At 38.0% G+C, this 21,240-nt stretch overlaps 1 protein-coding gene across 6 annotated transcripts; it reads left to right on the top strand.

The window, feature by feature from the left end:
- Nucleotides 1-482: 482 nt before the first annotated feature.
- Nucleotides 483-20,945, top strand: CD274 (CD274 molecule). 6 transcript variants are annotated; one of them, XM_019965988.2, is made up of 7 exons: nucleotides 497-666; nucleotides 4,968-5,033; nucleotides 6,134-6,475; nucleotides 12,133-12,417; nucleotides 14,604-14,711; nucleotides 16,130-16,189; nucleotides 17,637-20,945. In XM_019965988.2, the coding sequence occupies exons 2-7, from the start codon at nucleotides 4,982-4,984 to the stop codon at nucleotides 17,702-17,704; spliced, it is 915 nt and encodes a 304-aa protein (XP_019821547.2). In that variant the 5' UTR covers nucleotides 497-666; nucleotides 4,968-4,981; the 3' UTR covers nucleotides 17,705-20,945. The 6 variants fall into 6 exon arrangements, with proteins under 6 accessions (XP_070650681.1, XP_019821547.2, XP_019821549.1 ...); XM_019965989.2 differs by having other exon boundaries at nucleotides 506-666; nucleotides 17,583-20,945; XM_070794579.1 differs by lacking the exon at nucleotides 497-666 and adding an exon at nucleotides 673-4,807.
- The last annotated feature ends 295 nt before the right edge of the window (nucleotides 20,946-21,240 follow it).

Here is a 21,240-nt window from a genome sequence, read left to right as displayed (position 1 = left end):
ATGGGAAGTTATTTTAATGACAAGGCAGTTAATGGTTTCACAATGTCGAGGAACTTTAAGGAAGTAACAAAATCCACGTTTTAAAAATGCATTTCCTATCATACACATACACTTACTTTCTAAAAAAATCAACGTCATCTGGGCCTGGAAGAGGAGGTATAATGAGTAATTAGGGAAATATCGTTTTACTTTCTATATGTTGTAGATCGAGTTATGTCAGGATGATCCGACATCTTGTAAAAGAGCTTTTATCAGAAAAGGGAAACCTCATCGCAGAATTTAGTGTGGATTCTTAAGGCAAAACCAAGGTCGGACATCTGTGATGATTTCCGAGGTTGCTTTGTTTCTAAATACTGTTTAAAACGTCAGATAATGATTTGTTTTCATTTTTGAAACTTTTCTTTTAAAAAGCTGATTTACGGGAAGCCGGATTTAAGTTTCACTTTTGATTTATCTATCTTTTTATTCCAAGAATGGATAATGCGTTTATTTCCCAACTCACATGCTTGGGTCAGGGTAAGGAAAATCCAGTCCCCTGAGCGCTTACGGGGCGGGTCAGAAAGTGGGCGGAGAAACACCCACGCGAGCTCATAGCTGCGGGTGGCCCTGGCAGTCCGGGGCACAGCGCCGAAGTCTCAACGCCAGCCGCGACTCTCCCGCCGGCAGGTAGGGAGCGTTCTCGCTCACTGGCCAGTGTCTTTGGCTGCCTCACTCGCTTGGCACTTTAAAACGGGACTGCCACAGAGACCCTTTCTTTGGGATGGAGAGAGGAGAAGGGAAAGGGAGAGCATGTGATGGTTTCGGTGATGTGAAGCCGATTACTTGCCAAAATTAGTAAGAACAAGTAACAAATTCAGCTTTTCGTTAGGCGGAATTTAGTTTTGCTTGTCTTGTAAGTACATACATGTTTCTGCGCGTTCATGACTGTGGTCCTAAGGTGGGTAAACGGGTCTAGAGGGAAATTTCTGGACTGGAGGTCAGGACACCTGAGTCCTAGTACACTTTCAGCCGCTCACTAGCAGTCTGAGCTGGGTAAGTGCTCACAGCCGCAGCATCTCCTGAGGCCCCTTCCTGCTGTAAGAGCCAGGATACCAAACCGGAGTTCTTTGCTCTGTCTGCTCTGAGGACTAAAGGAGTCCTGAAGGAGGGAATGAGGAGCCTGAGGGGGAAAATGTTAAAGCATTTTTTTAACACTTTGAGCCTAGCCTATATCAAAGTTGAGTTTGGATTTGTCTCACAGGGATGTCATATCATTATTACACCTTGTGTTTTTGGGCTTAATGTGCATGAGTTTCTACGCTTTCTAAAATTGCTTTCTAAATATGTGATTTTTTTTTTTAATGGCTACATTCCATGGTGCTGGATAACCAAACAAAATTAATCCCCTCATGCTGGACATCAAGATTATTTAGAGGTTCACTATTTTAGCCATTCACCCAGCTTCATTGCTTATAAAAGCTGAAACTTTGGTGATTATTTCCTTCAGATGAACTCTTACAAGTATAACTACTAATCAAAGTCTGAATGATTTAAGAGCCTTTGATACAGATTGAAAATTGCCTTCCAGAAAGGTTGTGCCAGTTCATATTGACAGTTGCCCAGCAGTTTATTAGAACTGTGATACTCTTTAAAAAAATTAATAATCAACTTTTTTTCCCCCCAGTAGAATAGAGTAGACAGAGGTTACAGGACAATAGTTAGAGTGTGTTCTTAAAGGAAGCCACAGAAATACTGTGGAACTGAAGCCACACCTGGGAAATGTAGAATAGCTCAGTGTGACTAAAGGGAGGGAGTTAGGGCACAGGATTTAGTCGGGTTTAATAGAGTTTGACAACATAGGCTCGCAAAGAGTCGCACACAACTAAAGAGAGTGAATATGAGCACAGAGGTTTAATAGATCAACGATTTTGATCTGTTGATTGAGCACATTTTCCCCTTGCTTGGAGACATTTTCAAACTCTAGGAATTTTTAAAAATCAAATTGTAGTTCATATACATCAGATAAAAATCAAAGGAAACCCTGAACTGACAGGTAACACGGCAGTCCTTGCTTTTAAGAAAACTTGAGTTCTTTTCCCTGACTTTCTGTCTTGTCTGCCCTACCTTGGTGAGATAGAGAAGTAGTATCAGTTCCATATTGGTATAGTGGGTTCCCCCAGGGACAAACCTGCTTCCCCATCCTGAATGAACCATCACTTCTTTCCTACTTCACATTTTCTTACTCTTTGAATGTCTCAGTTCTTGTCTGGGGATTTAGTTATACTGAGTTTCTTATCTGAGGAAGATGCTAGTGTTCTTATCTTAGCCCAACTGCCTGATGTGGGGTTTAGAGGTCAAGAAAGAAAGAAACAAGTTTCTCAGTCGTGTCCGACTCCTTGCAACCCAATGGACTGTATGTAGCCTGCCAGGCTCCTCCATCCATGGGATTTTCCAGGCAAGAATACTGTAGTGGGTTGCCATTTCATACTCCAGGGGATCTTCCAGACCCAGGGATCAAACTCAAGTCTCCCGCATTGCATGCAAACACTTTACCTTCTGAGCCACCAGGTAACTGTTAGAGGTCAAAGACCATGTTTACTTACATGGTCTCTTACCTTCCCCCTACTATTCCCTCACTAACAATAGCTGTACTCCAAAGGAATGGAGCCCTGGAAGAGGAGGTATAATGAGGACTTAGGTAAATATCAGATCTAATCCCTCACCTTCCAGTAAACTTTCATTACCTCTAAAATTTTCAACCAGATTTGTCAAGAGATAGGAACTCCATCAAGGCATGTCATAAACACTGGAAAAACTAGTTGAAATCTGTGAGTGGATTTAATGTGCCTCTGTTTTATGCAATAGTTCTTTGCTTGTTTTTTGTAGTTAAATGAGAATATATATATGCATATGTGTGTGTATATATATATATATAATAAGTGCTAGGTGAAGACACAGTGTAACTGGCACCAGTTATCCACATGTGTCAAGAATTAGGAAAATGTTCTTTCTCCTTGATCAGCAGTTCTACTTGGGGAAAATCTATCCTCAGGGCCTAGCCTGGGACCTGGTACACAGTAGGCACTTAACAAATATTTGCTGAATACACAAATACTTATGTTATTTTAAAAACTGAACACAATACTATACCTAACAGCAGGGAAACTAAACATTATGGGGCCACTAAATAAGATACTTATAAATAATGTGTGGCAAAATGGAAAATAATCATCAAAATATTAAATTTAAAAAGTGGGTGTTATGTGTCTAATTGTTTTTAAAAGCTTCATAGGAGAAAATCTAGAAGGAAAATATATACTGAAATACTCACAGTGGTTGCAAGGTTTCTCAACCGTGTCATTGTTGACATTTGGGACCAGATGTATCTTTGCTGCAGGGGTTGTCATGGGCACTCTAGGATGTTTAGCAGCATCCCTGGCCTTTACTACTTTACTACTAGATAGTAGCAGATAGTGCCTCTAAAATCTTTTGATGTCTGTTGTCATATGCTTGTGTTTTTGTTTTTGTAAGGTATATTTCTTAGAGAGGAAGTGAAAGCTAAATGGCATATACATTTAAAATTTTAATGGAGATTACCAAATTGCCCTCCAAAAAAAAAGGTTATATAACTTCACATTCCTATCAGTGGTTGGTAAGGAAACCCATTTGTTCATATCCTCATAAACACTAAATATTAGGAATACTTATACTCTTAATCAAGCAAATAAGTGAAAAATTATGTCTCGTGTCTTAAACTATTATCTTTTCTTCATTGGTAAGATAGAGAATCCTTCCCTTTGTTTAGATGTCATTTGTATTTCTTATTCTCTGAACTGTATAGTAGAACCTTTGGCTCATTTTCCTGTTGGGTTGTATGTAGTTTTCTTACTGATTTTTAGAGCTATTTATATACATATGGCATAAATCTTTTGCCTTACATATGTGTAGCATTGATTAATTGATCAATTGTGAGTTTTTGTGTGTATACAAAGGTCACAGAGACTCTTAAGGGGGAAAACTGGCTTTCTCTTCAAAGTGTGTAAATATATGTATAGCATGAGAAAATGTTAATAAGTAAACAGATTTGCTGAACTATAGCCCAAATCTTCTCTATTTACTCCTTTACTGAATATATGCTCCTAGAGGAGAGTGATTTTTCTTTCCTGTTCACTGCTATATCTCTAATGCCAAAAATAGTGCCTGGCACAGGAAAGGTATTCAGTTAATGTTTGCTAAATTAAAGAATTGGTAGAATTTCAAGCAGGATGACACGATGAAGAGTAGAATCGAGGCAGATACCACTGAAAGGAGGCTGTGAGTGAGTCACATCTTAGTATGAAGTGGTTGAAGCCAACTGTTTCTCCTTCTCACTCCCCCTGCTACTAGTGGAATCAGTTTATTGAGGGAATATAATATAATTTATAATTTGGAATAAGCAAAGGACAAAAGAGGAGATTTTGGAAAGATGGCACCTTGACGAGAACTGGCATGGTTTGGATGATAATCTGAAAGAGTTGAATAGTTAAAGAGTAGGATGAAGGTATTCAGCTGCTGAGGGGAAAAGGCATTGAAGGGTGGGAAACATGGAAGTCAGATTCTGCTTGCTTTGAAATTTTGTATAGGGCGGGCTTGGATTTCTAGAGATGTTACACTGTAGAAAAAAAAACCCATAAGATATTTGAGAGGATTTTGGTGCAATATTTTCATCTTGGTTTCTTTTGTGTGTACAAGTTTTTTCCAGGACTTGCAATTAAATTTTTAAAGTCTCATCATAGTATCTTTTTTTTTTTTCACTTAGATTCATATGACTATGGGATATTATGTGAAGGTATTGAACTTCTAAATTCCCTGCTGCGTTGTAACACTTACAAATCAGTTACTGTCTGGTTATCAGTAGACAGTTTGAATTAGAACTGCCAAGTCCCATACTGTCTGGGTATTCAATTATTGAGTAAAGGAGTTTCCTTTTTTCTGTTTTCCATAATTAGGTCATTCCAGAAAGATGAGGATATATAGTGTCTTAACATTCATGGCTTACTGTTGTTTGCTGAAAGGTAAGACACAAAATCCTTTCATTAGGTTCTATATTTTAAATATTTTAACTATAAGATCAAAAGTGAAATAATAAAACGGATATAATTTTTATATAGAGGACTTTCTATTCTTCCTTCATTATAATTGATAAACATATTTCATAAACCTATTTCACTGGACAAAGATATAAGGAGTATGGACACACTGAAAGAAACAAAATTAACCCATATCCATTACTTGTTGTGTGCATGCTAAGTTGCTTCAGTCATGTCTGATTCTTTGCAACACTATGGACTATAGCCCGCCAAGTTCCTCTGTCCATGGGGATTCTCCAGGCAAGAATAATGGAGTGGATTTCCAGATCCTCCTCCAGGGGATTTTCCCAACCCAGGAATTGAACTTGCGTCTCTTACATCTCCTGCATTTGCAGGCAGGTTCTTTACTACTAGTGCCACCTGGGAAGCCCATCTATTACTCATTATCCATTATCTATTTCCCAAAAATAATTACTGAAAATATCTGGGGAAATGGCCTATGTGTATACTTTTACATATTTGTTTTAAATAAGGACAGGATCATTCTGTCCACCTTGCTCTATGACCTGTTTTATCCAATAAGTATATCCTAAGGAAGAATTGTAGCGTACATGGAATGTCAGGGTAACACAGTACCTGCATCAACCTGAGATGCTCCCTAAATCTCTATACTCATCTGGCCAGACAACTGATTAAGAGTTTGGGGCAATAAGTAGAGAGATCCATTGGAATGTATGATTTAGACTATGTAAAAGGCAAATAAGTGTCCAGTCAAAGGACATTCTGGGGATGTCCACATGAAACAAAGTCTTCCTGGTTATAAGTACCCCTTTACCATGTACTAGTTCTACAGTAGTGTATGTTTATGAATTTTGGGACAACTTGTTTAGCTAATTTTATTATTCTAACTTGGGGGTGAGATATGTCTCAGGCTCACTGGATAAAATAAATATTTCAGGGAAGTAAGTCCGTAAGTGTAATTATCATGTAAGCGACCAGATAAAGCTTCTGTAAATCCTGGACTCATTCTATAAATTTTTTGAGGAATTTTCCATCTTCTAAAGATTGGTCATCTTTCTTTTCAGCATTTACTATCACAGTTTCCAAGGACCTGTATGTGGTAGAATATGGCAGCAATGTGACGTTGGAATGCAGATTTCCAGTAGACAAACAATTAAACCTGCTTGTGTTAGTTGTTTACTGGGAAATGGAGGATAAGAAAATTATTCAGTTTGTGAATGGGAAGGAAGACCCAAACGTTCAGCACAGTAGCTACCATGGGAGGGCCCAACTGTTGAAGGACCAGCTCTTCTTGGGAAAGGCTGCACTTCAGATAACAGATGTGAAATTGCAGGATGCGGGGGTTTACTGTTGCTTGATCAGCTATGGCGGTGCCGACTACAAGCGGATTACTTTGAAAGTCAACGGTAAGATTTATTATAGATAATAAGGCACAACCTTTGTTAAAACCATATCTCAGTGTTGAACTTTTTGTTCTTGGAAGTCCAGCTTCACTTTCCACAGCAGCAGTCTGTTATTCATTCATTTGCATACTCATCCAATGAGCCTTGCTTGAGTACATCCTGTTTGATAGTCCCCAGAGATCTAGAGCCAAACATGACAGTCATGTTTCACAGTACATTCAGTTTTCCTAAAAATTCCCAAGCTTCACTTTTTTATTATTAAAAAAGTAATATGTATACACATACTTGCAAATAATTCACATACTATGGAAGAGGATACAATGAACTACAAAAATGTCTCTCCTCCCTTTGCCACTTTCATGGCATGCAAAGGTAATATCATTATTTGTATGTTCCTCCAAGAATTTTTAAATTTAGTACCTGTTTCTCAGTTTTATGAGGTCTGCCAGCATTTTCCTTCCTTGGAAACTCTCTATGTCAAATGTAAATACATATATTAAAAACAAATCCCATTGTAAAATTCACATTCAAAAAGACTTGAAGTCAATCTATGAAGGCAAAAAATAATCATATCAAGTATTGAATAAATGAAGAGTGTGTGAACTGTGCTCACTGAGCACACTTTCATCTTAAACATCTGTGCCAATATTATGTTGGAGCCTTGAAGAGGAACTGTGAATGTCCAATTCCTAGGTACTGACCTATAAATATGATATATGGTCACCTGGGTTCAAAATTTGGGGTTGCTTCTAGCTAAATACAGAGAAGTTAAATGGCAACCCACTCCAGTACTCTTGCCTGGAAAATCCTATGGACGGAGGAGCCTGGTAGGCTGCAGTCCATGGGGTCACTAAGGGTCAGACATGACTGAGAAACTTCACTTTCATTTTTCACTTTCATGCATTGGAGAAGGAAATGGCAACCCACTTCAGTGTTCTTGCCTGGAGAATCCCAGGGACGGCGGAGCCTGGTGGGCTGCCATCTATGGGGTCGCACAGAGTCGGACATGACTGAAGTGACTTAGCAGCAGCAGCTAGCTAAATAAAGGAAAACACCTTAGCTGACCACCCCTGCTTTCACTGTTAAGATCCACAAAATTGAGAGCTGAAAGAATCCCAGATGAGAGCAGCTAGTCCAAACACCCAAAGAAATCTCCACAAAGGATCTTCTATTCACATACTTACTGCGATGATACTTTTGTCATTTGGACCTCTTTTCCATAGCCTTTTGTAATTTCTTTCAGATATTGAGTTGGAATCTGCCATCTATAGTCACAGTTTTGAGGGTATCTGCTTGCTTCTTTTTTTCACATGGTGACCTTTTAATATGTGACTAGAGTTAAATAGTGTTCCTTGGTGTTTCTATTCCTGACCTAAGCATCAATCTGAAGATCTGTAATATGAATAAGAAAAGTTTACATTTATCATAAAAGTAACTAATCATTATACACTCAAAATAAAATTTATATAGGAATGTGTCTTATTTCATGGTGTATCACTGGGCCTCTGAATTTGGCTCAGTTAATGCTACTGTTGTTAAAATCTCACTTGTCTTATGAAATAGATTTAATTTAATTGTATCTTACCATATGTTTCTCCAGAGCGATATTTATAAAAACAAGCTGATGGGATCCCAGGTTGAGATTTTTAACTTTTCTTCAGTCTATCAGCAGTTATCAGGCATACTATATTTCAAGGTATTAAAGAAATGATCAAGACTTAGCTCCATGAACAGCCAGCATTGTTAGATCTTGGGTGGGTAGGAAGAGCATCAGCCTGGCATAAATGAATTAGAAGGAAGTACAGGGTATAATCTTCTGCTTCCATAAGAAGAGTCTCTCATCAGCCTGTAGGGAGTATGCAGAGAGTGGTAAAGCTGTCCCTGTTGTAAAGTTGTTCTTCCAGTTTTTCTGGGCTCTGTAATGTCCCTTGTGGATTGTGATTTTCTTTGCTGTAGTGTAACACAGTAGAAAACCTTTCAGCACTGATGGTTTTTCCAAGGTGGGGTCCTTGATGGAGCAAAACAGATGACCAGCCAGACTTGAGGATGTGATTTGTTTGACCATTCCATTTCATACTGTAAATTACTAAATTGGCATCCTAGTCCCAGAACATCTCATTGTCATTTGCACACAGTGGTCTTGGAGGTTACATTGTGCTGCACTGAAAGCAAGCCAGACACCAAGCTTTCATTGCACTGAAGCCATGCTGGCTTACATGAGCTTTACAACTCAGGGAAGTATAACTCCTGAGTCATCTCCATATGCAAATAATTTCACGAGTAAAGCTGTTGAGCTTCTCTTCCCATCACTGTAAACATGTAGTCTCACAGCTTCCCCACAGGGAGTTCAGTTACCATGGGATTTTAAAGGTGAAACATTTCAAAACTAAAATTTGAGTTTAGTTTTAGATTAACTCAATTATTATTATCACTTTGGTGTTATTGCACCTTTCATTTTTGTTTAAATACCAGATTCTCAGACATTTGACTTTTCAGTTGAAAATGTTATTTTTTCCTTAAACACTGAACCCTATAGCCAGGAAAATGAAGTGCCCATTTATACTTTCAAGAACTTAAATAGGATTAAAAAGTGAAGTCTCTCAGTCATGTTCTACTCTTTGCAACCCCATGGACTGTAGTCCACCAGGCTCCTCCATCCATGGGATTCTCCAGGCAAGAATACTGGAGTGGGTTGCCATTTCCTTCTCCAGGGGATCTTTCCGACTCAGGGATTGAACCCAGGTCTCCTGGGTTGCAGGCAGATGCTTTAACCTGTGAGCCACCAGGGAAGCTTAAATAGGATTAGGCAACTTAAAGAACAAAGTATGTGTAGTTATCCTGATAAAGCTAATTTGTTTGTATGGACCAAGGATTAACTGCTTTACCACCCCCATCTCTCCCCCAAATTCACCAACCAGTCTTGTTTAAGTTTTTTCTGTAGCATTTGACCCCATATCATATAAATGTACCTATGTATTTTGTTATTATCTCTCTTCTTCTTCTAGAACATACAGTCCACAAAGACAGAGACTTTGGTCTGTTATATTTATTGCTGTTTTCCTAGGACTTGGCATATACGAGTAGTAGTAAGACAGGAACACATAAAAAAAAACTTTTTGAATGAATGAATGATGTATTTCCTCAAATAGGATAAATCTAAAATTTTTGAAACTTGAACAAGTTTGGATATATGAAAATTTATTTCCAAGGCTGTTTGTCAGGAGCTGTCAGTACTTTCTAAAGAATACCACGTGAGTGCACTTTGGTAGCAGTAAGAAGAGGAAGAGCAACTCTAGCAGTAATTCTGTAGTACTTAAGGGCCAGGCCCCACCCTAAGCACTTTGCCTGTATTACCGCATTTAATCCTTAAGTGACTGCATGGAGTCAGAGCTTATCATGTTAAAAATGCATATTTTTCACATTTACTAGCTCTGAAATCTGAGTGTATCTTCAGTAGGTAACATCTTAGAGTCAGTGACATGTGGTGTTACTCTCCTCATTTCATTGATGAGGAAACTGAGATCCAAAGAAATTTAAGTAATTTGCCAACTTCATTCAACTATTAAGTGATGAAGCCAGGTTCTAAACTCAAGCAATTTGGCTCTGAGGTCTGCCCTTAACAGCCAGGTTTTATTTCTGTGTTTCTACCTCCAAATTGTGTATTGAGCTATATTAATATATTGACTTAAAACTACTGTTAACTTTTCATGGTCTGGATTAGCACATGTGTACTCCAGATCTAGTAAACCAGTCATCTGCAAATGTTTTTGATTATCTATCCCATCAGGAAAGCATGTTAAATATATTTATGTGCATGTGTGTTTATAAAGAATATATTTGTGCTAGTATATAGCTTATGTCATAAGAAATTGACAGTTTTAAAGGCAAAAGAAATTGAACACCACCAATTTCATATGGTTCATATGAAAATACATTGGACAATCTATAAATATAAAAAATACAAATTTTAAAAAGATGACATGAGAATTTAATAAACAGTATTTTCAATGTCTTACTAATTATGATGCTTCACTATCATCAGCTAATATTTCAAAGCAGAGTATATCTCAGGTGAAATTCATTGATACCCAAACTGGATGGTCTTGACAATCTTGAAGTTTTTTTTTAACCAATGCCTTGTCCTGTAGAGTTAGGTACTTGTTTTACTTCATAAAGTTGTGGTAAAAAGTGTCACTCCTGACATTTCCTTTTGGTTTTTGCTTAAATTATTGGTAATATCTTCAATGCTCATCTTCTTTGTGGGAAACCTTTTTATTAGTTGTTCATTTTGTAAGCAGGTTAGTTCCGTTAAAATTAGATAAGAGAACCTGAATATCTATAATAATCTCAAACAAGTCACTGTCTTCCCTTTGGTGTTATAAAATTCCTCTATTCCTTTAAGACTCTCATGAGGCACATGAAGTGAGGGGCAGTGTCAGTCAGTAAAATTTGTTAAGCTTAGATTATTTCTTAATTGTTATGATAAAAATACATATGAGTGTATAAGTTCTAATATTTTCTTCTTATACCATTAGTGGTAACACTAAACTATTAGGAGTAAAAATTATGCCAACAGAATAATAACATGTTAACATAGTTGTAATGAATAAAAATGAAATAAAGCTCTTAAGCAATATAAGTGCACTAATCTACTAAAATATTCAGTACATTGGATATCTTAATCCTAAAAGCATCCCAAATTAATGATCTAAAATTTAATTGAAGTTAAATGATTTATTAAAATAACCAGCTAAAAGGTTAAAAAAATAAGTATCATAATACAGTATTCTAGATGAAATCCAAGAACAGCAAAAGGGCAGTAGGGAAAATCTAGTGAAATGGAACCAAGTATAAGATTTAGTTAACAGTAGTGTTCTAGTGTTGGCTCCTTAGTTAGGATGAAAGTACCATGGTAATGGTAACAGTAGGGGAAACTGGAGGAGAGGTACACGGGTACCCTATACTATCTTTGGAACTTTTCTGTAAATCTAAAACTATTTTAAAATCCTATAAATGCACTTAAACTTTAAAGAGTACCATTCAGGAACATGTATCAACTTTTACAATGACATAATACTATTTGCATTCCTAATTTCTGATCATTCACATAATGTTGAAAAAGTAAATGGCATATCAAAATGAAATTTTCTGTTTATTAAATAAAATGTAAGAAAACAATGCTGAACAGCTGGAGAGGTTTGTATTTATGAAGACAGCTTTACAACAACAAGGGGAAAATGTCCAGGAATAAATTTAAGAATTTGGTCCTTTATAAAAACTATAAAACTTTACTGAGAAACGTATAAAGACTTGAATAAATAAACAGACATGTTTTATATTTGGATAAAAAGACTACTGGTTTAAAGTTGAAAGTTCTCTTTTCAAACAATCTGTACATTTACTTTGACCTCAATAAAAATAGCAATATACTTTTTCTAGCAAGATAGGTATTCCTTTAAGCCCAAACTTGGCCCAAGTATGAGTGGAAGAGTTGAGGCAGAACTACCAGACATTCCCCACTGCTGAGACATCTGAGCTTTAAGATTATTTCTCTGAGAACAGCCTGGATTGGTATTCTATCTAAGGTTGACAAGACCAAAAAGCCACATGTCTAGTTCTGGTTAAATGAAAACCATGCCTTCTTTTTGTTCATGACCTAGCTCCATACCGCAAAATCTACCATACAATTTCTGTGGATCCAGTCACCTCTGAACATGAACTAACGTGTCAGGCTGAGGGTTACCCTGAAGCTGATGTCATCTGGACAAGTAGCGATCACCAAGTCCTGAGTGGCAAAACCAGCATCACCAGTTCAAAGAGGGAGGAAAAGCTTTTCAATGTGACCAGCACACTGAGAATCAACACAACAGCTGACAAAATTTTCTACTGCACTTTTCGGAGATTAGGTCATGAGGAAAACAACACAGCTGAGTTGGTCATCCCAGGTAATATTTTGAACATCTCAATTAAAATGTGCCTAGTATTGTCTCTTGGTACATAGCCTGATGCCTGCTCATCATAAACTTTCATTGTTTGTTGAATGAATGAATGAATAAATTATATTTATATGAATGAACTACATTTACAAAATGCATTCTGCTTCCTCACCTCCATTCATCCAAGTCATATTTCTACTTAGTAAACATTAAGGACTGATGCTAAAGCTGAAACTCCAATACTTTGGCCACCTCATGTGAAGAGTTGACTCATTGGAAAAGACTCTGATGCTGGGAGGGATTGGGGGCAGGAGAAGAATGGGATGACAGAGGATGAGATGGCTGGATGGCATCACCAACTTGATGGACATGAGTTTGAGTAAACTCCGGGAGTTGGTGATGGACAGGGAGGCCTGGCGTGCTGCGATTCATGGGGTTGCAAAGAGTTGGACACGACTGATCAACTGAATTGAACTGAACTGAAACATTAAGCAAGTATTTATTCAATATGCTGTACGTTCCAGGCATTGGAGGCTCATAGAAAAGTAAAAAACAGTTAACACTCTGCAGGAAATGGATAATAAAACAGGCAATCTCGTTTCATGTTAGAAATGTTCTTGTGGCTGGGGGGATCTGGGGGAGCACCTGAGAGGAAGACTCAACTCAGGCCATGTTTCAGGAATGCAGATCTGAGTACGTCACAGCTGTTTCCTTCTTTCCAGAGTTTCTGTGGCAGGAAACACATAGGATGCACTTTTCTATCTTATTCCAGATGGGAGAGTGCCTTCCTGCCCGTTCTGTCTCCTCCAAGGAAGTCTTCTTAGTGCATAAATCAGTGTTCCCCTGGGCAAGTGACTTGATTTCTCCTGTGCTTTTCACTTTTCTTACATAGTTATAACCTATTGGGCAACAGTATCCTGGAAATACATGGGCTACAATGCATGAAAATGATTTGAGACTCTTGTTTGCACAGAATCAGCTATATTTTTATCTCACTTTCCTACAGAAGTGGATAAGGCAGGATAATCTGGTGAGAGGCTCAGACCTTTAGAGAAGGTGAGCCTTGAGAGCGTGATGCTAATATAAACCCAGAGGTCTTCTCAGAGGCACTTCTCACCACACTCTCCTCACCCCCCACTAGATGTTGACAGTAAAGCTCTGATACCTCAGAGAAAACAAACCAAAAATTGAATAGAAAAGGCAAACAATAGGAAAAGACAATCCAGGGTAGCCCGAAGAACAAAAAGAACAAAAGCAGTTTAGAAAAATTAAAGAGTCACTTTGGGAGGAGTTGCATTAGTATTTCCCTGCCATTTAAAAGCTGTTTTATAACAACTTACTTGTGGGAAGACCTAGGGTTAACTCACCTAACTGTTTGAAATATGTGTTCTCATCTGTCACCTCGCGTTTTTTTCTTTAATACTTTGCACACCTAACTCATAGAGTTATTGACAGACTTTGTAAACTGCCAGCTACTAGAGAAAGACTGACTATGATTGTGGCTTTAAAACTTGAACTAAGTAATCACGAATCATGGCTAATGGTGGGAGGTGGGAGTTAGTCTCTGAGCATCATGTGCCGTAAGACCGCTTTTCCTCCTGCAGGGGGCTGGAGATAGAATGGTGAAAAGTGCCAATGATTAGATGTCCCAAGGTGTTCAAATGATGGAGAGAGAAAAAAAGCAAACTGTGATCTACAATCATGGCCACAGATGTGGGGAAGAAGGAGCTCTTTTGGGAGTGCCAATTAGCCATCATACTGCATCTTTGCCATGTGCAGTAGGCTGCTAGCTTTTATATTAAGGAATGCAAGAAGAGAAATAATCAAGGCTATCATATAATACTGAGCTGCCACTCCCTGTGAAAAGCATTTTATTAACATTTAGCCTGACAAAAATTCCAGTATCATTTCCATTTTGTAGACTGGTTAAATGATTTGCCAGAGAACTCAAAGCTAATGAGTAGCTGCAGAACTTAACCCCAGGTCCACCTGTCCAACACCTGGGCTGCTTCCAGTTTTCCATGTTGCCCCCATTTCCGTATCAGGTATTTCACCATTCCAGCCACTCATTGGAAAGGAACTTTTGGTACTTAAGAAAATGCTAACCTAAATTAAACTTCAAAGATGATTATTCTCTTGGTCCCTCCCAAAGAAAATTTTATCTTTAGTCAGTTTCACTTTATTTTGTTTTTCAGAACCATATCTAGATCCAGCAAAAAAGAGGAATCACTTGGTGACTCTGGGAGCTCTCTTCTTATGCCTGAGTGTAACCCTGGCAGTCATCTTCTGTCTGAAAAGAGATGGTATTTCCTTTATTGTGACAGTCTCTGGTGGGGTTGTGGAAAAATGTATGAGAGTGCTACTGTTGTCACAGTGGCACTTGCTGGGCAGAGCCAGGGATGCTACATCTCCTGTAATATGCAGGACAGTCCCATGTATCGGAAAACTATTCTACCCTATTCAAATGCTAGGGGTGCCCCTAACAGAAAACAGTGATTTATAAAATGCCTTTCTATTAGCTTTCCCTTACAGGGCCAACTTTCAGTCATGCAAAGTATATTTTTAGCTACCATTCTGTAGCATCATTTGAATTGGAGGGTGGCAGTAAACACTTGTAGTAACATTTCTAAGGGGGTGAGAGTTGGATCATGGCTGCAGGTAAACCTGGCCTGCCTCTGCAAGGTAGCACAAAGATACTCCACTGTTTCACAGCAGTTATAGTGAAACTGTGCAGGATTGCAGGGTGAAGATCATGAGAAAAAGGGTGTGCATGGAGGTTGAAGAAGACCAAGTGTTAAACAGTTTCTTTCTATCATGCAAATAATCACAGACTTACAGGAAAGAAAAAGTTAACATGCCTGTTGGTTTCAGTTGAATTTGTCTTGAGTTAGTTACACTGTTATATTGAACTGGGTTCTGGGAGCTTTAAATAATAAAAATAGTTCCTTATGTAGAACAGTGATACTTTTACCACAGAGCAGTTTGCTGAAGGTATTATATAGTTTTCAAAATAATTTTAATGTGTATATTTCTCTATTTACCCAAGGGGACAATTAAAATTCAGGAAAATGTGTCTATTCAAATAATTTCCTTTCATTTTAAGATGATTCAGAGTAAACATTTCCCCAATACTTTGAGAAGTATACCAAAGGATCCGATGATGATCTGTGTATAGAGTTATTTAATGGCAAATAGGGAAGTGGAAAATGGAAGGGAATTCCAATAGTTGTTGAGAAATTCCCTACAACCCCTTAAGAGGTGGGTGGATCTGGGAAAGGGGTGTAATTGAGGGAGTGGAGGTCAGCTTCTTTTAACAAACAGAGAACTGAAACAGCCAGACTATATGGATCAAGTTTCAGTGATAGGAAGATCCTGAGGTGGTGTTGATTTGTCCAAGGAAGTGGCTGTGACCACAACTTGCATTTCCATGTGAAAAATCATTAACTGACATTAGAAAAGGCTAGAAAACTAAAGTATAATAAAGTGTCTCAGGATATGGTACATCTGTGGGGGAAGAATAAAAAATAAAAGTATATACCCCTGAAGAAAATTTAGGAACAAGATATGTGTTCTAAACTGTTGGGACCCCTGGAAAAAGGAAGTCTACCAGATTTCCTTAGGGATTAGAAATATTTCATAGGAACCTAGGATTTAAACTTGAGTCACTGTGTGGGATGTATAGTTGTATTACATGAAAATAAAAATAACTTTTTTCTTCAAGTGAGAATGATGGATGTAGAAAAATGTGACACCCGAGATATGAATTCAAAGCAACAAAATGGTAAGAATTTTAGCAGGGATTGGAAGTTGAAGAAAGGAAACAAAAAGTTAAAGAACAAGGGGAAAGCTATCATTATAATCTCCCCTTATTTTACTGAATGCTGAGTGTTGGAACTACCAGCTCTTATTTGTCTCAAGACTCTGATATAAGAACGGTTCCCACAGTCTGAGATTTAGGGATAGCAGAGGGGAGTAGAGGGATGCCCTTTGGGGAGGTGGGAGAAGGAGGCAACTTCTCTCTGCTAGGTCCTTTGCTTTGCATCCTAACATCTCCCTGCATTAGGGGACCAAGTTGATTTATGTGGATGGGTGATAGATGAATGGATGGGTAGATAGATAGATGAAACTTTTATATCGGGCACTGTGTGTACTGCTTCATGTACAATACCTCAATCTTCTCCCTCCACAATATCAAAGAAGATTTATTTTTTTATTATCCCAGGATAATACTAGATTATCCTGTTTTATAATGGAGAAAGCTAAGAGTCAAGAAGGTAATATGAATTGCTCAAGAACACAAGTCTTGACAAAAATCAGGCTTTCAGTTCAGTTCAGTTCAGTTCAGTCGCTCAGTCGTGTCTGACTCTTTGCAACCCCATGAATCACAGCATGCCAGGCCTCCCTGTCCATCACCAATTCCCAGAGTTTACTCAAACTCACGTCCATGGAGTCGGTGATGCCATCCAGCCATCTCATCCTCTGTCATCCCCTTTTCCTCCTGCCCCCAATCCCTCCCAGCATCAGAGTCTTTTCCAATGAGTCAACTCTTCGCATGAGGTGGCCAAGGTATTGGAGTTTCAGCTTTAGCATCATTCCTTCCAAAGAACACCCAGGGCTGATCTCCTTTAGAATGGACTGGTTGGATCTCCTTTGGAGCCTGCTAATCTGACCATGGAACCTAACTCTTAACCTGTTCACTTAAATCTATTTCACCACAAATGTCTACGTTTGTAGAAGTCCAGAAAGACCTCACCCAATCAAGATCATTGAACTAAGAAGAAAACTATATTAAGGTTTCTGATTCTTCTTACATAATTTGAAACCAAACTTCACAATAAGCCCAGGTTTAAAGTTAGTCTAATTACCCTGGACAAGCTCAGGCATATTTCATTATGTAGTCCATAACACTCATTTGTGTTGTAAAGCTAATTAGTGAGTGTTGTTTGGAGCTTCTTGGGGTGACAGACCATCCCAGTTTGCCAAGAATTAAGGGTTTTCTCAGAGCATGAGTCTTTCAGTTTCATAACCAGGACAGTTCCTGGCAAACCATAGTAGATGGTTACAGTCTATCATGTAAAGGGAATTGGGCATAAAAATAATGTTTCTTTGTCTTGTTGAAAGCTTATTATATCCTCTAGCAAATATATCTTATGTTTCTCATTTTTACTCTCCAGCTACACAGTTTGAGGAGACGTAATCCAGTGTTGAAACTTCTGCTCTTAAAACAGGGATTCTCAGCCTGTGGTTTGGGTTTATCAGACCAGAGGTATGCAGTGGGCCAGGGGGCTGCAGATGATGGAGAACTTAAAAAGCCCAAGCTCCGAAAACAGAAGCTCAGAAAGAAGAGGAGGACAAAGGAAGAAGGAATAAAGGTACCCTGGAAGGAAACATTGGTACTTCCGAATGGTGGAAGACTCATCAATACATGTGAAAAGGAGAAAGGACACTTCTAAATGATGAACTTCCATGCACATTATCCATCACTCATCTTAGAAAACAGGTTGAGATTCCCTGATTTAATGGTCAGTTCCTACAGAAGTGCCCTTTGCCTTTACTCAGTGTCTTGATTTGTCTTCTGGTTGATTGAACATCCTAGTGTTGCCAGGTGTGTGAGTATGATTTATTTTTATTTATTTTTAGTCTGTGGGGTCTTGTCATATAAGTGTGGTTGTGAGTAATTTCTTCTAAAGATATGCTGTAGTAGAAAGTAACACTTTGTCACCAGACCAAATTTACTGCTCGATGACTTGTATGTGTCGAGTGAAATGTAGTATTTTTAAAGTATTTGATATCCTCTATAACTGTCAGTACTTACGAATCATAGAGAACAAACCATTAGTTTGTATAAGATATTTTTAATGCCTTATTTAACCCACTGATACTTCAATTGACTCAGATAATCTTATTCTCAGACCTCAAAATAAGATATGTTACCAAAATATCTCTTATATTTAAATAGCAGCTTTACAACTATGTGTGCACATAATCTCATTTCATCCCTGTGTTGTGGTAAGCACTATTATTCTACCTGTTTCACAGCTGAGGGAGCAGAGGTACAGAAACATGACCAAGGCAATATATAGCAGACTTCAGATTTCCAAAGGTGTCACCCTTCATCCTTTTATTTATTTATTTATTTAAATTGAGGTCTGGTTGATTTACAGCGTCGTGCCAATCTCTGCTCTTAAGCAAAATAACTCAGTTTTTTATATATATATATATATATATATATATATATGTTCTTTTTTAATTATTAAAGAATTAATAAAAGCACTTTGTTACCTTCTGTCCTTTTAGAATATAATTTACAGCTATGCTTTACTTTAAGACATGTTCATTCAGCAAACATTTAGGAAGTGCCCTAGCATGTCAATCACTGTGCCAGGCAGAGTCTACAGATGTGAGCAAGATAAGGAAACTTCCCTCTAGGACCTCATAATATAATAAGGACATCAATAAGAAAATGTATTGCTATAATATGCTATAATGCACTTATGGCACTAGGTATAAGAGGAGAAAAATGTTGTGAGGAGGAAAGTTTAGAAAGCTTCCAAAGGAGGGGATTCTCTGGGTAGCCAGTCAGTGTGTTCCTGGACAGTTGAAAAGCGTAAATATTTTAAAAATCAAAGCGATTTCAGTTTATGAGATATCAGTATTCTTTAAAACCATGGAAAATGGCTCCTGAAATCCTTTTCTTTTTTTTTTTTTTTCTAATTTTATTTTATTTTTAAACTTTACATAATTGTATTAGTTTTGCCAAATATCCAAATGAATCCGCCACAGGTATACATGTGTTCCCCATCCTGAACCCTCCTCCCTCCTCCCTCCCCATACCATCCCTCTGGGTCATCCCAGTGCACTAGCCCCAAGCATCCAGTATCGTGCATCGAACCTGGACTGGCAAATCCTTTTCTATCACTGTATTTACCCCTGATGTGTTTGCCTTTGCCATGAAATTTGATGCTTATGTATATAGGGCCTGGTATTGTTAATAGGAGTTTTATTTTTTATTTAAATGCAACTGAATTTTGAATTTATACTTTTTCATGATTTGAAATTCAAGAAGTCCTATAGGAGACATTAAAAAGTCTCCATTCCATCCTCCTACTCATCTAGTTTCCCTTTACAGAAGCAACCACTCTTATCTTTTGTTCATTTGTCTTCTAAAGATATTCTGTGAATATATGTGGAAATACTTATAAAATGTATATATTTTTGATTTTTGCTTTTTTTCACATAAGTGGTAATGCATTATGCATCTGCTGTGCACTTTGCTATCTTATTTAATATACTATTTCTTATGTACTAGATAGAACAAATGTGAAGTTCGTAGAGGCTGGGCACTGTCTTGTTTGTTCTAGGTCATCTTTTCCATAGCCTCTTAGTGTCTTTCAGAAGATATGTGTGCATGCTAAGTCACCAGTCATGTCCCTGTGTGACCCTATGGACTGTAGCCTGCCAGGCTTCTCTGTCCATGGAATGCTCCAGGCAAGAATACTGGAATGAGTTGCCCTGCTTTTCTCCAGGGGATCTCCTCATCCCAAGGATCAAACCCACATTTGACCTTATGGGAGACATAAAAGAAGTGGGTTCGATCCCTAGGTTGGGAAGATCACCTGGAAGAGGGCAGGGCAACCCATTCCAGTATTCTTGCCTGGAGAATTCCATGGACAGAGAAGCCTGGCAGGCTAAATGGATTTTCCAGAATGTACCATGTCAACCTGGCCTTAAAGGATGACTTTATTGCTAAGTCTGTATGACAGAATCATGTCTGGAACATTTTTTTTTTTTTTTTCTGTTTTCTCTTGAGTATAAACTTGACTTTGATGTTGCACTTTTAAAATATGTGTTCTTTTTGGAAATTCCAGTCAAGAACCTTGACCCTAGATCCTCATTTGTGTAAGAAAAGGCTTGTGAGGCCTGTGAGCTACCTGAACCCTTGAGTCCAACCAGTTCTTACCACTACACAGGTCTCCTAAGATACTGCTTTCCAAAGGTTCAGATGCCCTCTAAGGAGATCCCAGAATATTTCTTCCCTCCTCACTCACCTGGAACAGTGACAAGGAAAATATTCTTTGCTTTGCCACACTGACTCGATGGACGTGAGTCTGAGTGAACTCCGGGAGTTGGTGATGGACAGGGAGGCCTGGCGTGCTGTGATTCATGGGGTCACAAAGAGTCGGACACGACTGAGCAACTGAACTGAACTGAACTGAAGGCTGAAGAAACAGAATTTCCAACAGAAATTTTCCTCTTATCTTTTTGTACATGTTCATTTGCACAATATCCCTTGTTTGAGTGACAGTATCCTTTGTTTTGTGTGAAGTACAAGCAAGAATTTGGTTCAGCAAGTGGTGAAATCTGTTCATTCCTAAATTTTAATGCCTTTTTGTGGTGTTGGATTTCTAAGGCACTTTATTCCTTTGTCTTGTGTTTCATTGTAAATGATATAGGCAGAGATGATATCTAATTCTGCATTTGTCATTGTTTACACATGCATTAATTTAATAAAATATTCTTATTTATTTTCTTTCTCAGTTCATCTGCATATCGATTTTCTTGTTTCCTACATGTTTTATAAAAACATTCTGAGTTTAACATCGTGATGGAGACAATTACTTGGAATATCTTCAGCTATGTTCTTAGTTATGTTTTTCATAGCTATGTAAGCATAGCTTCTATGTTTACACAGTATACTCTTGCAACCCATATGATGAAAAATATCAAAAGATGTTTTAAAGACTGTATTGAAAATTTTCATCCTCTCTCACTAGATAGCTTCCTTTAGGATAGTACCAAGAAGAGAGTCAAAATTGTGATGTTCAGATCACT

This window comes from Bos indicus, chromosome 8 (assembly GCF_029378745.1).
Source record: "Bos indicus isolate NIAB-ARS_2022 breed Sahiwal x Tharparkar chromosome 8, NIAB-ARS_B.indTharparkar_mat_pri_1.0, whole genome shotgun sequence".
In the NCBI taxonomy this organism is placed as follows: Eukaryota; Metazoa; Chordata; class Mammalia; order Artiodactyla; family Bovidae; genus Bos; species Bos indicus.
Note: the sequence above shows the minus strand (reverse complement) of the source record. Positions and strands in the feature narration are given on the sequence as shown.